This window comes from Crocodylus porosus, unplaced genomic scaffold (genome assembly GCF_001723895.1).
Source record: "Crocodylus porosus isolate Cpor-Errol unplaced genomic scaffold, CroPor_comp1, whole genome shotgun sequence".
NCBI lineage: Eukaryota > Metazoa > Chordata > Crocodylia > Crocodylidae > Crocodylus > Crocodylus porosus.
Genome location: NW_017728916.1, coordinates 1,779,606 through 1,797,941, shown reverse-complemented (window position 1 = coordinate 1,797,941; position 18,336 = coordinate 1,779,606). Strand labels below are relative to the sequence as shown.

Below are 18,336 nucleotides of genomic sequence, written 5' to 3'. Positions count from 1 at the left end.
TGTTTCGTTTTGATTTTGCTGTTTCAAACTCAAAACAAGTCGAAACTGCGTCAAAATGAAACGGCTGGCAAAATTTCACACGGCCCTAATGCCTACCTCTCCTTCACAGGGCACTGGTGCGATCAGTCAGGCCATCGGTGTGCTCTCCTTCCAGTCGAGGTGATGGATGATTCTCACACGGCTACAGAGGTCATAGGAGCTATGAAACACGTGGTGCAGGGGTGGCTTATTGGGCAGGGCAAGCTCACTGTGGGCTCATGGTCACTGACAATGGGGCCAACAAGGTCAAGGCAGTCCGCGATGTCAACTTTGGTGGCATCCGCTGTGTGGCACACAAGTTCTATCTCATAGTCAAGGACACTTTGGAGTGGGACAGGACTGCTGGTGATGGTGCCAACACCACCAGCCAGCTCATTTCAAAATGCAGGAAGGTGGCAGGCTACTTCCACCAAAGTAACAAGTGGCGGGGCAAGATGCTGCAGGACAAACAAGCAGAGCTGAGCGTCCCACAGCACAAAATCATCCAGGATGTGGATAATTGGTGGAACTCCACATACTTGATGCTGAAGAGGCTGGTAGAGCAACAGAAGTCCATCCATGAGATGGACTTCCTTGGGGAGATTGGGATTGGTGACCCCCTTAACAGAGATGACTGGAATACCATCTCCCAGATCTTGCTGGTCCTTAAGCCATTCCTTGAGGCCACCGAGACCCTCAACACCGGTGATGCCTGCCTTAGCCAGGTGATCCCCATAGTCAAGGAGCTTGAGAACCAAATGAAGAAGCTCTAGGGTATCAATGTTCCTGGCTGGGGCAAGCCACTTTCACCAGAGGTATAGGCACTGGTGAAGCGGCTGAAGAAGGGCATCAGGAAATGGCTAGATCCATTGCAGTACAGTACGGTCCACATGCTGGTGGACATGTGCAACCCAAAGGTGAAGGGGAGCATGTGCATTGGCAGCACCAGGACCCTCAATCACTGGACAGAGGTGCTAGTGAACAGAATCAGGGAGGCAGAAGGGCAGAGGTGCGGGGATGTGGAAGAGGGGGATCCACTTTCCCGTGCCAGCACTTCCAGCACCATCACCAGCCAGTCTCTTCCATGCCAGCCACTGCCAATGTGGGCCAAGAGCTTGGCTTTCATGGTGGGGTCCAGATGCACCAGACCTCAGTCTTGGGCAGGTAACACCGAGGCAGCTTAGGTGCCTGGAATGCCATCTGTGAGGCATGGGCTTTCGGGTTTAAAACACTTCATCAGGCTGAGGAAGCACCTGCAGTTGGTGTGTGTGCTGTTCCTGGATGGAAGGAATAGTAAAGAAGCCAGAGGCTGGCATGCAATGCAGGCAAAAAAGCTAGTCAGTGAAAATGGAAATGGAGGCATCAGGGTGTGAGAGACAGGCTGGGGTAGGGGGGAAGGGGATGTAACAGATAAAAGTGGAGAGATACCTGGGGAGTCAGATGTCAGGCAGGTTGTAGTGTGTCATAAATCCAATATCTATATTAAGTCCATGAGTTTCTGCATCTAGGAGGTTGATGAAGTGAAGGTCATACGCCTGTCTGTGAAAAGTGGTGTGAAGCTCCTGCAGGAGAGGAAAGAAAGGCTCTGTCACAGTTTGGCTGCCTGAGATGCTGCTGGTGCTATTGTGCTTCTTACTAAGTTATTACCTGTTGTTATTTATAGTGGTGGACCAGGATGAGGCAGTAGGAGAGGAGGAGTCCTCACTGGGGCACACTACTGTGTCATGTAGAGGCCCCAGCACCACTGAGGGCACACCATAACACACACACGCAGTCACACATGTCATGAGTTTTGCTTGTTGGCAGCCTGAGGTAGTTTCCCAGAAACCCCATGCACCTATCTCCTTGAAACCTGGCAGACTTCATAGCCTCAGCTGAGGCTACAGTCCCTGTAGTTTTCATCCCACTCTACCTTTACACTCATACATCACAAGTTTTGCTTTGAATAGTTTGAGGTACAGTTTCTTAGAACCCCCTGCACCTATCTCCTTGAAACTTGGCAGGTGTTATGGCCTCAGAAGGGGCTAGCATTCCTGCATGTTTCATCTGAATCAGGCAAGAAATGGCAAAGTTATAGGCAGTTTTGTGATTGCCCGTTATAGCCTATGGCCAAAACACCGTCGAATTTCTGAAACAGCTCCAAAACAGTTTAGGCCAAAGTGAAACAAGACAGTGATTCAAAACACTGAAACAAATCACCGTCTCTCTGTAATGCCAATTCCGAATCAAAACAAAGCACAGACGTTTCAGACAGCCCTCCGAAATGCGAAAGTGAAACACTGTCCCTCCGAAACAACGAATCCAAAACCAAAACAAAACACAGGCATTTCACACAGCCCTACTAGACAGGGCTAGCTGTCTGCACTAGACTAGCACACGTCTAAAGTTACTGTCCTGTTTGCCACATCTCATCTTTCTTGGAACATCCTCCTAACTCTCTAAATCATCAGTTCTCAACCTTTTTAGACACAAGGCATTCATTTTTAGACTTCAGACTCACCTTGGAAAATGCCAGCGTAAACTCCCGTGTCTCTCTACCAGACGTTGTGCATGCAACGTCCACTCGAGCCTGGCTGTGGCTTCTTCGGGACAAATGGGCCAGTCGCTGGGCAACTTTAGGATGATGCACCAGGAGCCTTGCCTGCCACATCTTTGATGATCATTTTATTTCAGTTGGGAGGACCATGTTCTGGTCCCGCTTCCCCTCATGCTTCCCCCCCCAGGTGTATTCCTTTGCAGCTTTTTCGTGGGGCTCCGCCTCCCCTACACCCTGCCTACCGCCAACTGTAATGGAACCATTCGTAATCAAGGATGATGTTCCGGGTTCTTGCCATGCTCGAGTCCACCGGGTCTGATGGCCGTAGCGACACCCCCCCTCCTCATGGGCAACTCTGGTGGCCCTCTTTCTTCATCTATATAGCATCCGTGCTTGGTACCTTGTCCCTCTTCTGGGGTTGTATTTGATTGTCTGACAGCTGCGGTTGACCTGCCATGCCGCTGGGTCCCACCAGGCTCCAGTCTTTCCTGAAGGTCGTGGCTGTCCACAGTGGCTCTGTGGATAGCGACTCCAATCTAGGCTGCCTATACAGTCCTGAGGTGACCCCCTCCTGGGGTGCCCACCAAGGCCTCCCTTGTGGGTTTTTCGTGGGCTCTTGCCCTCCCTGCTGCACTGGGGACTCCACCTCTGGTCCCCCAGGGTGGTGTTCCACCAGGCTTTTTAGCCTGGCTCCAGGCATCCAGCCAGCCAGTCGGCCCTGGCATGCCTGTATAAAGCACATCCAAGCCAATGCAGGAGCCATTCCTGGATCCCTCCAGCTTGTCTGCTTTTTTTCTCTTTGAAGTGTATCCAAAGTGGCTCCGCCCACCACGGTTTCACTTTCGCCGCCTCCCAGCTTCACAAGGTAAGCCTTTTTCACAGCCAGTGTTTTGTTTTCACTCATGATTAGACTACAGAAAAATAATAGAGCAGTTCTTCCACTGCAAAGAACTCGGAAAGACAACTGGAAGTCAGAATGTTCTTGACAGTACAGATTCCCATTTAAAATGTCTGGGCACATCCAAATGAGTGCACATATGTGGTTTGTGGTGCATCAAAGCAGTCTGAGGTGCCACAAACCACACACAGTGCACATACACCCATTTGGCATATTGCTAATTTGCAGCACAGTGAGTTCTTGGACACCAGGAGATCCCAGTGTCACAAAAACTGCTTCTGAAAAAACAGCATGGCATACAGGCTGCTAGAAAGGGAGCTTGGCCAACCAGTCATGCTCTGACTGCTAGCCAGGCTCCAGGCAGCCAGGTAAGCACCACTGGTGCCCTGGGAGCCCCCAGGACTCCAGTAAGGTTGCTAGGGCCAGCACAAGTGTAGACCTCAGACTCCTCTAGCTCACCCGGGTCACTCTGCCATGCTCTGGAGTGTGTGTGCAGGGGCATGCCTAGGGACATATAGAAGCAACACAAATATGTACTGCTGCTATTTGTCCCACAGGAAATGTGTGCCCCTGCACATGCATGCTCATTGGGATGCGCCCTCTGGGTTTATTTTGTGAATCGTGTTTGCACACCCAACATTGCTAACCTAGTGTGGCACCCCATGGTGTCCATGAAACGATCTGAAGGCACCCTCAGTTGCTGCGGCACCCTGGTTGGGAATCACTGTTTTAGGTGTTATTGAGTGTTTCATAGTTCGAAGGAATTATTGACACAGAGCTGAGCCTGGAGTCAGAACCCCATTCACCTCCATGGGTGAGTAATTCCAATGGCCTGGGATGATCATTTTCAACATGTACCTTGCTGTTCTTTTACTGATCATGAGAGAGGATAAAAAGCCTGCACAATTCACTGTGAGCAACATCGCATTTGGGTTTTGCAGGTGAGCAGTGTCCTGATGGTTTTGAAGAGAGAGAGCCCAAGAACTCAAATAGAGCCTTTAGGTATATTAGATCCCCAGCAAGAAAGATATGAGCATAAACAGCCCAACAAGCATGCTCTTTCATACTCCAAATGCCCCCACTCTCCACCCTAGTGTCTCATCTGGGGTGGCAGCTTATTGTATGGGGGAGCGCCACCAACTGTTTTTTCTAACCAGCTCCCAGTTCCCCAAAGGACAGCATCAGCACATGGGTGCCTCCCCTGAAGTTGCACAGTCCTGTGTTTGGTGCAGCAGTTTGTGCATACATAGTGTCTTGTTTTACAGCCTCTGCAGCTCTCATCATAGTCAGTTGTGCTTGGTGCCCTTGGGCACAAGGTGGTGAAAATAACAGGGATTTTCTCTGCAGTGCCGCCTATAAGCTAGTATAGAAAGAAATCCAATCTGGTTTAAAATAGGCACTGAAATTAATTAGGAATGCCCATATAAAATAGTCACGGGCATGGAAGCTGGGGTGTCAAAAATATACCCTGTGGGTCAAGTCCTGTCATCCGACCCATGGTGCTTCCCATTGGTCTCAGACTGGACCCACACACTGTATGTAGCATGCCCTGGCCCAGCCCATGCACTGCACTAAGCATGTGGGGCCAGTCTAGGGCACATGCTACATCCACGGACCAACCCTGTATCACTTGTCCAGACCATAGGGCCTGATAAATTTGATATCCCTCGTATAAGCTAATTCCATGCACTGCTGAGATGAACTTCAACCCATTGTGCTGGTTCTGGTGTTTACGGTGTACAGACATATTTGCTTCTTTTAATTAATAACTCTTGGGTGTTTGATCTCTAGAATTTAGCATTCTGATATCACAAGAGGCATTTGGAAAAGAGACTTGGAGGAGCCTTTTCCCTGCAGTAAGTATGATTTATGGGCTTAGAGCAGAAATTTGTGAGGTCAGAGCTTCTGGATTTTAGCCCCGCACTGTGAAGAATTTGCTCTCCAACCTTTGCCATGTTCCTTACCATCAGCTCAACCATTTGCAAAGCTTCTACTGCACTTTTCCTGCTTCTTACTGAATGGCATGAGTTATAGTATTGTTTAGAAAAAGCTTTGGGAACTTAGACTAGAAGAGGTTGGAAAAAGACAACATATTACAGGGCACTTATGGTTAAACTGTAAACAAGCAAGTACTGTACCTTGGCTGTTGGTAGATAAGCATTGAACCAGAAGACTCTTCTTAGCCCAGAAAGATATTTCCCCCCCTCAACATTCAGAAGCTGCTGCAGCTGGGTGTATCTGTCCCATAAGAGTGGAAAAGAAATGGTTACAAGTTTTTATGGCCACTGTAGACAGTACCCAGAAAGCTGAAGCCCCATCTGAGTGATGGCTGGCTGATTTCTTTGACATTTAAATTGGTCACCTTGTTAGAAGCTTTGCCATGTGCGGATGCTTCAATAAAGATGCTGACCACAGCTGATCACTCGGAGCAGCACCTCTTAAAGCTAAAGAGCTTGAACAATCATACCAACACGAATTTCAGAAATCTGCTCATGGTGCTGGGTGCTAAAATCTGGGTGCTAAGCACACACCATCCAAGTCTAGGTTTCTATCTAGCAACTTTTACAAAGGAAGTAAGTAGCTGGCCTTTTGGTTAGTGCATGCTGCAGGGCTGCTAAAAACCTTGCACATTTTCCTTTCCTGCTGCTACCCACCATTGGTCATGAATGGGGATCCTGGTTTTCTCTGATAAAAAAAAATCCCCAATTTTCAGATGTTAAAAAGTAACCCAAAATTCTCTTTTTTCATGATTCAACTGAAATACCACTAATATATAAATATATAAATAGTAGCATTTCATTTTAATCATGGAAAAATGTGGATTTTGGGTTACTTTTTTAATCCAAAAATTGGGGATTTTGTTTTATCAAAGAAAACCAGGATCCCTCATCATGTACATTGGAAAATGGTGTGTGCACTACATAGAGGGCAGCAGAGGCATGATCCTTCCCAGTGCTTTCCGCCCCCGGCTGTCCCCGACATGGACCTGTACCCATCAGCAATAGCTCAGACCATTGGATGTAATGTGATCTATACTGGGCGATGAAACAAGCAGGAAAGAAACCCAGGGCTGTGTTGAGATGTCGTCCCTTCGATTCCACCTCACTCCAGGCTTTACATGTTACTGTGTCCCCTCACCTGCTTCCCCTCCCAAAAGCTCCTTGCTGCTGTCTCAGATCCCTGGGCACATGTGTCCAGGAGATGAGCTTCTTTATGTTCTCTATATCTAAAGTCCAAACCTTAGGAACATGACTCTGTTCTGCTCTCTGCTGAGCTGCTTCTACGTGCTGGGCCAAAGTCAGTGTTCTCCCACTGACCCTGTTGCTTTCCTCCAGCAAAATAACAACCCCAAAGCACGTTGCAAGGTGTGGAGCTCAGGTGTGGGTCCATTTACTGCACGGACCCAACCAAGTCTTGTCCCAAACTCATCCAGCTCTGAATGCAAACGTCCTCTGAGGTTCACAGTGTCTGGACCGGGGGTTCCAGTTCAGGCTCACCAGTCACGATTCAAGGTGATATCACAAGCAGAGGTCTCCCTTGGCTATGTGACAGACTGCCCATGAGATGGAAGACAGCAGGTATACGTTCCTTTCTGTGCTGCCCTGACTGAGTGGAAAACTCACTACTACATTTTTTGGCAGGAGGTTCTGTGCCTCCAGGTCTGGGCAGCCCTCCTACACTTTACACCTGCCTGTTAGCTGAGCAAAACTGGAGAGTTCCTCTATTTGGTTGCCAATTCTCTCACTTAGCAAGACAACCTGCTTCTGGATTACTGGGTGAGCTTAGACAAGTCACTTAATCTAGTCATGCTTCCTTCTGTCATTATCCATACAAACCCAGCTTACAGAGGTCTCCGGAGTCATAAATGAGGAATGTTTATAAACTGCTAAGTGAAAACCATGACTGAGACCAGTGGCAGGGGCAGGAATAGGACCTAGCGCTTCCTGGCTGCCAGTGTGAGGCTTGGCTGACTTGCTAAACAAGCATGCTAAGCCCTTTTGAGCTGGTATAATAAAAAACTATAAGATTTACACAAAACAACTTGTCTGCCCTTCCCTTAGACCAACACAGCTAAAACCTTTACCCCTGAAGCCATTTGCAGACATTTGTACATTTAAATTTTTGTGAGTGAAAAACCAGGCAGGCTTTTATGAGCGCTGGCCAGAATCCAGTCCTCGGGTCTGATCAACTCACAGATTCACTAAGTTGATTAAAGTGTGATTTTTTTTTAATGGACCTAATTATTGGCACAATCCTTGCGTAGGTGCATAAAGGTGATTTAGACCACTGTAGCTTATTTCTCTTCAAGTATGGTGATAGCTTACTGAAATACGCCCTCTTATGCTGCACTAATTTAACTGTGTCCATGCTGGAGATGGAGTTAATTACATGACTGGACTTGAAGCAGGGCAACATTGTTGTGCGAAGACAGGAAAGATTGCCAAGTTGCTGTAGTGATCATTAAGCTGTGTCTCCAGCAGAGGGCCCTCTGGCCAGGGCTTATCTGACCCAATGAAAAAAATCCCCACCTCCTCTTCCCATCTCCTCCTTAGGACCTGGGCAGTGTAGAGGGGAACGACTCCACCCAGCTCCCCTCAACCATGCAACCACCTACAACAACAGACAGAGACGGCAAGGACTAACAGGGCTGCCTGCCTTCAAAATCAACCTCAGCGGGGATGAGGACATATAAACAATTCCACCATTCAGCCTTCTGCCCTCTTGAACTCGATTCTCCCTGGTTCATGTGACAGGCAAGTGAGTCAAGGGGGGAAATAGTCTTAACTCCTTAAATCTTTACTTTTTTTTTCTCTCTTTCTTTCATTCCCCAGGATTTCAGCGTAAGGATGCCAGGAGCTGCCGGTCTGCTCTGATTGGCCTTGGGACGGCTCTCTCTGGAGTGCAGGATGGAACATGGCACGTGACTTTACAGAGCCTAAGAATGCTTCAGACAGAGGAACCTGCAGCATCTCTCGTGTCGGTGTGGGCAGTGCTCGCGGGGGACACCGCAGGTCTCAAAAAGAATAATTAAAGGACATCCACGCCATCTCCAGAATCCCCTTCCTGCCTCACCTTCCCCTTGCTCCTCAGTAGCGCTGACAACTCCTAGATCACTTCTAGGCTGGGATCACGGTTACAGGAGCTAGTGGCATGAAGCTGTTCCTGATTATTCTGCCTTCGCTTTTCCAAGCTGTTACAAGTAAGTGACTGTGTTTGCAGCTCACTTTATCCAAAGTGAAGCAAATAGCTACATGTTCTGTGTTAAGATGTTGTAAAAATGGCTTTAGGATCGGTTTGGCACTTGTTAGCTGGGATAGAGAGTGGAATGGTAATGTCTGAAAATCTGCACCAGTGTTTGTGTCTCTTTACATCTTTACCAAATCTAGCAGCATGTCTTTATCTTTGAGTGCTCCTGTCCTTCCTGTAATCTATTCTGGGCTCCTGTGTTACCTGGAGACTGAGAGGAGAGGAAACAACTGCAAGTTGCACTTTTGTCACTTGTCCAAATGGAGCAGAGAATGAACGTGACATTTCGGTGAGAGCAGATAGAGAAGCGCACTCTTCACAGGACTTAATACACGGGCAAGATTTGCGTCAGGTTGGATAAGGAGCAGATGATGAAGGGACACGTGCAGTTCTGTTCTGGAAAGGGATAAGGTTCAAAGCCAGAAATCAGTGTTTGAGTGTTAATCAGTGTTTGGGTATTAATCTGATAGATCGTGCTTTACTGTTTGGCAGGGACAAGGCAAAGTTTTCTCTTTCCCTAGCAGCTGTGAGATGTGAGATGAAGAGAAAACACCCAACAGTGAGAGGAGAAAACTTCCTGCCTCAAATCAAATTTCTATTTGTTTTCACTGTTGAGGTAGGGCAAAAGGCTGCAAAAGCAAAATCCTTTGAGAGTTGCAAGGTTTAACACTGTTAGTAGCATATATATATATATATATATATATACACACACACACATATATATCAACCAGGATGAAAGCAACTATATATATCGTGTGCAGAGCATGTGGTACTGACTTTGACTGTGCTGGACAGATATGTATACCCAAAAGGGCTATCCAAACAAGGACCAAAGTATGTGCTGAAGAGGAGACATCACTCCCAAAGGGTTGTGTGCCAGGTTGTGTATATTCTGAGCCTAGCTCTAAGCTGCTGGTTCTGCACTGGTGTGTAAGGATATGTGCTTTCTATAGGGGGTGGTTCTGTGAGGCCACAAAAGAGAGAGGATTCTGCAGGACAGGAGAGAAGAGATAAGAACTAATCATAAAGTCAGTTTACTGTAACACAGAGACTGCTCTGGCTCTGGCTCTGGCTCTGGCTCTGGCTCTGGCTCTGGCTCTGGCTCTGTAGGGACAGACTTTCTAGCAGCAGAGACAGGGATCTTCCAAGTGCCATATATCTGTTTCTGGAAAGTCCCCCAGAATGAGAAGCTGTTCTGGAGAATCTCTGGCTGAAAGGATAATATGCTGTGCTTTATAGCATAGGCTTATCCACCAACATAGGCTCACCCACCAAATAAGCTGCCTGAGAACTATGCAGTAGTGTCTCTATTTTACAGGTGTGCAAACTGAAGTGTGAGAAATTCAAGTGATTTCCTCAAGACCACCCAGTGAGTCAGGGCCAGAACTGGAACTCAGGTGTGTCTGTCTCCCAGCCCAATATTTATGCCTTTATAATGCACTGCTCTGTTTAACAAGTGCTTATGGCTGAATTTGTTCTTCACCCACTCATTTTGACTCAGGGAATGAGGAAATAAAAGTAAGCCTGTAACTTGGCTTTGCTGCATGGCTGCCACAAAAGGTCCTGTCAAAGGCAGGGCTGAATTTACGCTGGGGTTCTGGCAGCTCTGAAGTGAGTGTGGTTAGTGTCTGGGGGCACTTGTACGCATGACGGGGGTTTAATCCCAAAAGTTTTATTTTATGTCCCCTAAATTGAAATGGTGTGTTTTTAATTGAAACCCATCATTTCAATTTTTCTGTCACATTACAGCAAAGGGCTCAATCCTTTCTTCTTTTTCTTTTTGTCAGAGCTGGAGCCTGCCTGCAGCCAGAGGGGAAGCTGCTATTGGGCAGAGTGGCCTCTGAACTCCAGGGGAAACCAGTCCTTCCCTACACAGCTGCGGTACCCCCCTGGGGCCACCCGGGTAGGCTGCTAGCAGGTGGGTGCCCCTTCAGTCACAGGCAGCGCCTAGCCTAATCCAACTCTTCCCTGAGCTCACCTGCCAGAAGCCTTCCAGGTGCTCCCCTGGCAGGCTTGTGGCAGCCAGGCACCTGCTGAAGGCTGCAGCTGTGAGGGGCCCGATCTTTTTTTTTCTGTGGAGCCTGCCTACTTCTCTCATGGCCAGGGGGACAAGCTGACAGCTGTATTGTTGCACTTTGCAACATTGTAAAGTGAACTACATCCATATGAAGTTTAGTTTGCAATGATGGAAAGTCATTTAAACCCCTAAAACTGGTACACGTGTAGTGTGTGACACTGTTAAGACATACAAATTACATTTTTGCACATGTGCATTGTGACAACTATCACATGTACAATCTGATTCTCAAGTGGAATTCAGCAGTTTCCAATCTGAATTCACATTGAACTTGACAAAGCACAATCCTTTGCTATAATGCCAGGTTCACATAACAATCAAGCTACCAAGACACAAGCATGGGAACCAGAAGAAATAGTCAAAAAGAAATTGATTTACTCATACGCCCCTTATCCTATTCATTACAGATGGCTTTGCCTTCTTCTTCCATTCATTTATTCTTTCATCTCCTCCCTATCCTTCCCCATTCTTTTACAATATCTTAACTCAGCATTTCCCTCATGCATAAGAAAAGTTCCCTCTAAATCCTAGTTAGGGTGCCCTGATTTGGAGCACAAAAACTGATCACAGAAAAGGCCAACTGCAGAGTTCAGTGTTGCCTGGGAAGGTGAGTGGATCTACACTCTTGGGAAAAACCCTACTTTAATAAACTGTTTTCTTTACTATTTATATTGCTGCATCTGAGAACAGGAACTGAGCAAATAAGGTCCTGATCCAATTCCTCTGAAGTCACTAGGAATTTAGAAAATTTCCATTAATGCTACTAGTTCATAAACCAACTTAAGCGATTCCAGTAGCCTGGCAGGGTGACTCAAAATGGGCCTGAGGCACAAAGCCGAAATAGTTTGCTGTGGTCCAGGGTTCAGATTTTGTCTTGGACTAATCTTTAATCCAAGACAAACACAGGCTGATATATGCTGTGCTGGCTGGAATGCCTCAAGTAATGGGGTTGAAAGAGGGTTGAGGGTCAAGAGTTAAGAACTGTTTTCATGGCTTCTCTTTTGAATCTTCTCACTCTCCCTTGTATCTTTGGATGCATTCTCCTCTAAATCCAGCCTTTGCCTTAAATGTTAATGAGAAAGTATTATATCTATTAAGGGCTGAGGCAGTTGCAGTTTTTTCTATCACTCCCTGGGCTAGTTCTCCTTGCCTCTTTAATCATCCACTTGTACTTTCTCTGCACTTGTTTAGTTATGTCTTGTTTGCAGTTGCTTTGAAATGCTGAAACCGGCACAAAGAGTCCACATGATGTAAAAGTGGTATTGGCTTCAAAGCAACTCGTTTGTGCAGTGGGCACCCCTTGAGACACGGTAGCTCTGTTTTCTCCGCTGGCCTTAATGGAGAGGGGGAAAAACGGGTTTCCTGCTTGTGAAAATAAAGAGATCAAGCTGGGCTGGAGGCTTCCCTTGGATGATGGGATGAGGAAAGGCTGGTTACAGTAGAAATTCCTCTTTCATTACAAGTACAGTCTGTAGTCTCAATACCAGTTTAAACTCCTGCTCTCCTAAAGAAATGATGCTTGCAGGGAGTCCAGAATGCTACCTACCAGCACTATGGCTGAGACCTGAAAGTCCTTACTTGGACAAACCTCGCCTGGCTTTGCTGGGACTTGTGCCTGAGTAATCACAGGCCAGAAAATCAAAGTTCTGTTCAGTGCAATACTCTTTGGGTCAGAGTGAGGGGTAATAGAGCCTGGGGACACTGTCACCTGTCCTGGCCAGTATATCATAATAGTATATGATATTCCAGCCTTTACAACAGTAAGCACAGGGAGGTGAAGGGGAGATCTGCTTTCTGGGTTAAAAAGTTAATGAAAACATGATCCAAAGTACAGGTAGGGCAATACCTCCTCCTTTTCCCACTGGTTCCAGACATCTGCTACCTTATGAGGAGTTCCCCAGCTGTTTGTTCAGCTCTCCATCTTGAACAAGTGCAGAGAAGGTATATTAAAATGGAAAATGGAGAGCCCATTTTACAGGAGAGGGCTAGGAAAGTTTAATTGGTTTATTTTAACAAACTGAAGGCTCAGGGGATACTGCTTACCTAGTGGGCACATCTATATGTGTACTTTAATACACATTAGGCTATTTTAATGTGCATTAAAGCATCACTAAAAAACTATGGGCACCTATGCACATGTAGTGAGGCTGCTCTGACACACTGTAATTACAGCACATCTGAGCAGACTCAGTTAAACAAGTGTTCTGGAGCATGGTAATTACTGTGCTCCAGCAAACTCCAGCATCATGTGCATCAGCATTCCTGCGGTGAAAACTGGTGGTGGGGTGCTTTAATTAAAGCTCATTCAACAAACCTTAGTTAAAGCACCCCCACCACCATTTTTCAGCATGGGGATGCTGATACACCTGACGCTCCAGGTACTTTAATAATAGCAGCTCTCAGAGCCGCTCTAATTAAAACACTTCCCCCCCTACCCCCAAGTACATCTATAAACACCCTATGCTTTTAGTGAATCCACATTAAAATAGGCTAATGTTCATTAAGCGTCACTTAAAAACTGTGCTCTTTAGTGTATTAAGACAGGCTAATGTGCATTTTCCTAGTATCTCACAATGGAGAACACTTTTACACATGCTCCAGTGGTGGTGGTAGCATTGCTTTAATTAGAGTGGCTCCGAGAGCTGCTGTAATTAAAGGGCCACCACATCTCATGTATTAGCATCCCCACACTTAAAAATGGTGGTGGGGCCACTTGAACTAAAGCTCATTTGATGAGCTTTAGACCAAGTGCCCCCACCACCATTTTTAAGCATGGGGACACTGATACATGAAATGCAGGAGGTTGCTGGAGCACAGTAATTGCCACACTCCAGCAGACTGAATTAACTGAGTCTGGTCCAATGTGCTGGAATTCCAGCACATTGGAACAGCCTCACGCTCATGTAGAGGTGCCCAGAGGTACTAGATTTAATGTGCATTAACTAAATAGCGTTAATGCATGTGTAGACGCACCCACTGTTTGTAAAATACATTGGTGGAAGGTACAAACCAGGGAAAGTAAAGAACTACTGAAGGCAAGGGACAATGTTAATACAAGGACAAAGGGGTATAAACCAGCCATGAATAAATGCAGGTTAGACATGCGTGTTGGAAATGAAATGCAACACGCAAAGCTTTGCAAAAACAGTTGTGGGTTACATCTGCTAACAGGAGTCTCCTGTTTCTTTTTTTATTTAAATGAATGCATAGATTATTTAGACAGAAGGTACTTCAGTAGCTAAAGGCTCAGATGTGTTTTGGGAGTCAAGTCTTGGCCTAAACAAAGTGAAAATCCCCATTGCGACATAGATCTAATTTAGTCCATAAGCTGCAAATTTACCCTGCCTTCTGCTTGGTTTCAGACTAACACAACTAACTTGTGTCTACTCTTGGGTGGCACTTCTCTCTATCCCCATTGACAGAGCAAATCTTGAAAAGGATGTTTTACTTAATAATTGGCAGATCAGGACACTTCACATTTTAAGCTTTATAAAGTATTGCTGTTCCTTGACATAGCAACTGCTTCCCCTGAATGAGGGCTAACAACTGTATTCCTCTGAGCGGGTGCTATATTTCCTTCAGAAGAAGAGGAAACTTAGAGCAGAGGTTCTCAAACTGTGGTCTGTGGACCACCACTGGTCCACACGCTCCATTCAGGTGATCCGCAGAAAGGCTGCGGAACAATCGAGACTATCTGTACTTGTAAGGTAAGACTACTGATATTAAAATATAAGTTGTGTGCATTGATTTATAGAACTAAAAAAGGTTTATTAAGTGGTCTGCCAAGACCCTCAGCAATTTTCAAGTTTGAGAACCACTGCTCTGGAGTACTGCTGATGGCATATGAACACCTCATGCCCTGCTTTTTCTTGGGAATGCCTGAAGTCAATGGACTTGAGATTTCCTGCCATGGATTGTGCAGGTCACTCTGAAAACTGCTCCTTGTCAGTCTTGGTGAGGCCATGGTAGGAGCTGGGAAGGTCCAAGGGGAGATCTGAAGTAACTCAGTGAAACACAAAGGAGAAAAAAAAAAGCTTTATAAAGACTGACTAATCACAAGCACCACCCAGTTCTCAGGTATGGAAAAATGACTTGCTGCAAAAGTTGAGTGCCAAACCCCGCCCAGCACAACAGTAGTCCTGAATGTGCAGGCAGCAGGGACAAAGTGGCTTCACTGCTAGCTCAGCCTCTTTTGTTTCTAATAGCATTACCCAGTTGTTTTCAAGTTACACTTCCATGATGGGGCTGGAGATGAAATGAGTCTATAGAGATGATTGAGCTTGCTTTATCTGCCACTCATTACTACTTCAATTAACCCTTCCCCTAGCTTTCTGAACCACCCTAAACAAGAGTGGCAGAGAGGCCAGCAGTCTGGCAGGTTCCTTTACGCTTGTTAGAACCTCCTAAGGGGTTGTCTTACCCCTAGAATGGAGTGGTTAATTTGTAATTGGTGTGTAGTTTCATTTAGCACTTGTACAGAGCTCACGCTAGGGCTCTAATTACTGCAATCTCAGGAACAGGCCTCAAAACTAGTAGTTCAGCTAAACCCCAAGTTGTGATGACTCTGTGTAGACAGGAGGTCATGTCTTTGAAAGCCTTTCCGGTTTCCTATCACAGATTGTAACACAGCACAAGCTATTGTTGGACCTGCTCAGAACCACAGCAAGTTCCTCATATGAGGGATGTAGTGAAAGGGATGATGGTTGATACATCTCTTGGCGAAAGCCCCAAGCAACCCTTGCCTTACGTCGGGCTCCTTGCCCTCTTCTCAGAACTGCTTATGCCTGTAACAAAGGCTTAGTCTACACTGGCACTTTTGTCAACAGAAGTTGCCTTTTGTGGGCTCTGGTTTGCATGTGTCCACACGCGTCACTGAGGGAAGCCGGCAACACCCAGCCTTTTTGTCATGTGAATAAAACCACCTCCCTGAAGATTATGAACTTGCAATAGGCATGCAGCCACTGGCATAATGCCAGAGTGGACCCAGTGACATAGTAACATCAACAGCTGTTGATGTGCTGTAACTTGAGGCACGTTCTGGTGAAACTTTCCATTGTAGACAGCCCCAGAATGCAAATAGAGATGGTTCATCTCCAGCCAGCCCAGAATTGCAGGGCCACCAGGGTGGTTTTTAACGCCTCTCTGTGCCGTGCCTCCCAAAAAGCAGCCACGATCCTTCCCCAGCATCCAGAACCAAATCCTATCTTTTTTGCTGTCCCTCATATATCAAAATGATGATGAGCTTAAATAACGTAAGCAGGCTTGGCCAAGGACCCATTTCAAGGCATGGCTTCCAGCTGTCCATAAAATTTTACAGTATATGGTGCAAACATGCACTATTTTGACACAATGTCATTTTTATTTATTTAATTTTTCTATAAACATTTCTTATCAGCTATTATCTGCCAACCCAAAGTATTTTTTAACAAACAAGATAAAGCCCTTCTAATGAAGAAAATTAAGGCTCAGCAACCTCTAGAAACAGAACGGTGCATTTCCACCCAGTTCAACTCTGATTTGATTCAATGCCTTGACCAGGCAAAAAGACAAGTGATTCAGGGAATGAAAGGCAGCCAGCAGAAGTTGATTTGGCCTTGGGCAGCCTTCTAGCGCATACCGTTTTGTATCTTGAGTCAATTGCAGGCACTAACCCCTGTTTCATATATATATAGTTAATAACGCTTTTTATTATTTATCTCTATGCATTTCTTGAATGTATGTTCTTGGGTCTTCCAGGACTATTGATTCATGCCCTAGGTTGAGGCTTCAGTAATTCAGCTTTAGTTTGTTGGCAGATAGGAGTTTTATTTGTCCCTGCTTTGACTTGCCTTAGAGACTTTCCTGCAAGCTATTAAATAACCCATTTTACAGCTTTAAGCTGTTTTTATACCTGTGTTTATTCTGGGATCCTCAGGCCTTCATGCTTCATCTTCCCCATCAGCTGTCTTTACCTTTGAAAGCAAATAATGGAATTTGTTCTCCCTTCCCTTTCTCCCTGTCCTGCCCCACCACGTGTACGCGTGCGTACGCGCACACGCACATGCACACACACACACACACACACACTCTTGTGGCCAGCTACCCAGCCATGCACAGATTGTGAGGGCAGCTGAATCTGACCCGTACACAGTGTAGCTTGGGTCACATCACTGGCAAAGATGCTGTGCAATACCATGAACTAGGGATTGTGCTCAGCTTGTGAAAAGAATGGCACCACAACTAAAAGTGAGCATTTCTTCAAGATCTAACTGTACATAGAGTGAAGGAACCACAGCTTTTAAGATTGCCTGATGACTTTTGGGGATAATATACATCCTAAATATTAATTGTATCTGCAATGTGCCTCCCTGTCTTAAGTAACTGAATTATCCCCATTCCAGTAGTGCTGACCATTTGATAACCTTTAAATATTTATCCTTGCAACCTCCTGGTACGATAGAAGAGTGCTATTATTCCCATGTTGTAGATGCAGACCACAGAAAGACCAAGTGATTTGCCCAAGGCTATACAGAAAGTCTAGCTGTAGTCTTTCTAATCTATCTATAGTATCCATAGGGATAGGATGACTCTCAAAGTGGTATATAATCAGTAAAAGTATGTTTTCCTGGAAGCAAATATGTGCTACCACATCAGATCTGAGGCCATATCCTTTTTCTCATTCTTGTGAGCCCCAGAAGTCTGTGAAAGTAGGCATGAATCTCAAAGCTCAGCCCTTCCTTTTATCTTTTCATTGAAGTGAGACAGACAGTCAAGAAGATCATCTGATCCTCCAGGACTGCAGCCTCTGGGGAGCCAGACACCACAATCAGATTTGAAATGAGCTTGGAAAGTTAACTGTGGGGCTTCATCGGCCATGAGGTTACAGGAATATTGGGTCGCTAACTTGTCTTTTAAGTGAGTAAAGAGCAGCACAAGGTGAAAGTTGCCAGCCTGATAGTCCTTGCCACTGAAGAAATGTTCTTCCCCTTAGGACAGGTACAGCACAACCAGCAGATTGCAGGCAGGCAACAAGTGGTAATGACTTTGGGCCTCTGCTAGCCAATGGCAAATCTGATCTGGCAGCTTTGAAGTAAAATGCCTAAGACAAGCTCTCAGCATAGTCTATGCAGGTAATGATGCTTGTAGGTAATGCAAAGAGCCTTTGCCTTCTGTTCAGTGCTTCACCATGTCAGTGAGGGGAGCAGAATCTGAATTGAGACTCTGTGTCCTGCAGAGGTAAGTATGAAGGTTACTCTAAAATCCTACTGCACAAATGCTTTCTTAGCATGAGATACCAGGATGATGGCTTCAGACCAGATGGTTTTACCAGCCTGGCAATGGAGACACCGTTTTTCTCGGCCTTGAATGATTTGATATAGTTGAGGGTGGAGACCTGTCCATTGCACTGCAGGCAGTTGGGCTGTGCAAAGCTTCAGGTGCTGATTTGATTTAGAGGAGATTTGGCCCAATTTGGTGGCTGAATCTCTGAATCTGAATTGAGCCAGGGGACCAATAAAAAGGCCTGAATCGATTTGAAGCTCTCCGAATCTTCAGAAAAGTTTTGGAGAGCTTCGAAGATTC

The 18,336-nt window shown here is 45.9% G+C and overlaps 1 protein-coding gene across 4 annotated transcripts in view; it reads left to right on the top strand.

Annotated features, from left to right (window-relative positions):
- The first annotated feature begins 8,287 nt into the window (after positions 1-8,287).
- Positions 8,288-18,336, top strand: part of LOC109310881 (relaxin receptor 1-like) — a 48,298-nt gene continuing 38,249 nt past the window's right edge. For all 4 annotated transcript variants that reach the window (XM_019536225.1, XM_019536227.1, XM_019536226.1 and 1 more), the window contains exon 1: positions 8,288-8,652. In XM_019536225.1, the coding sequence (XP_019391770.1) occupies positions 8,604-8,652 (49 nt within the window). In that variant the 5' untranslated portion in view covers positions 8,288-8,603. The remainder of the gene's footprint in view (positions 8,653-18,336) is intronic.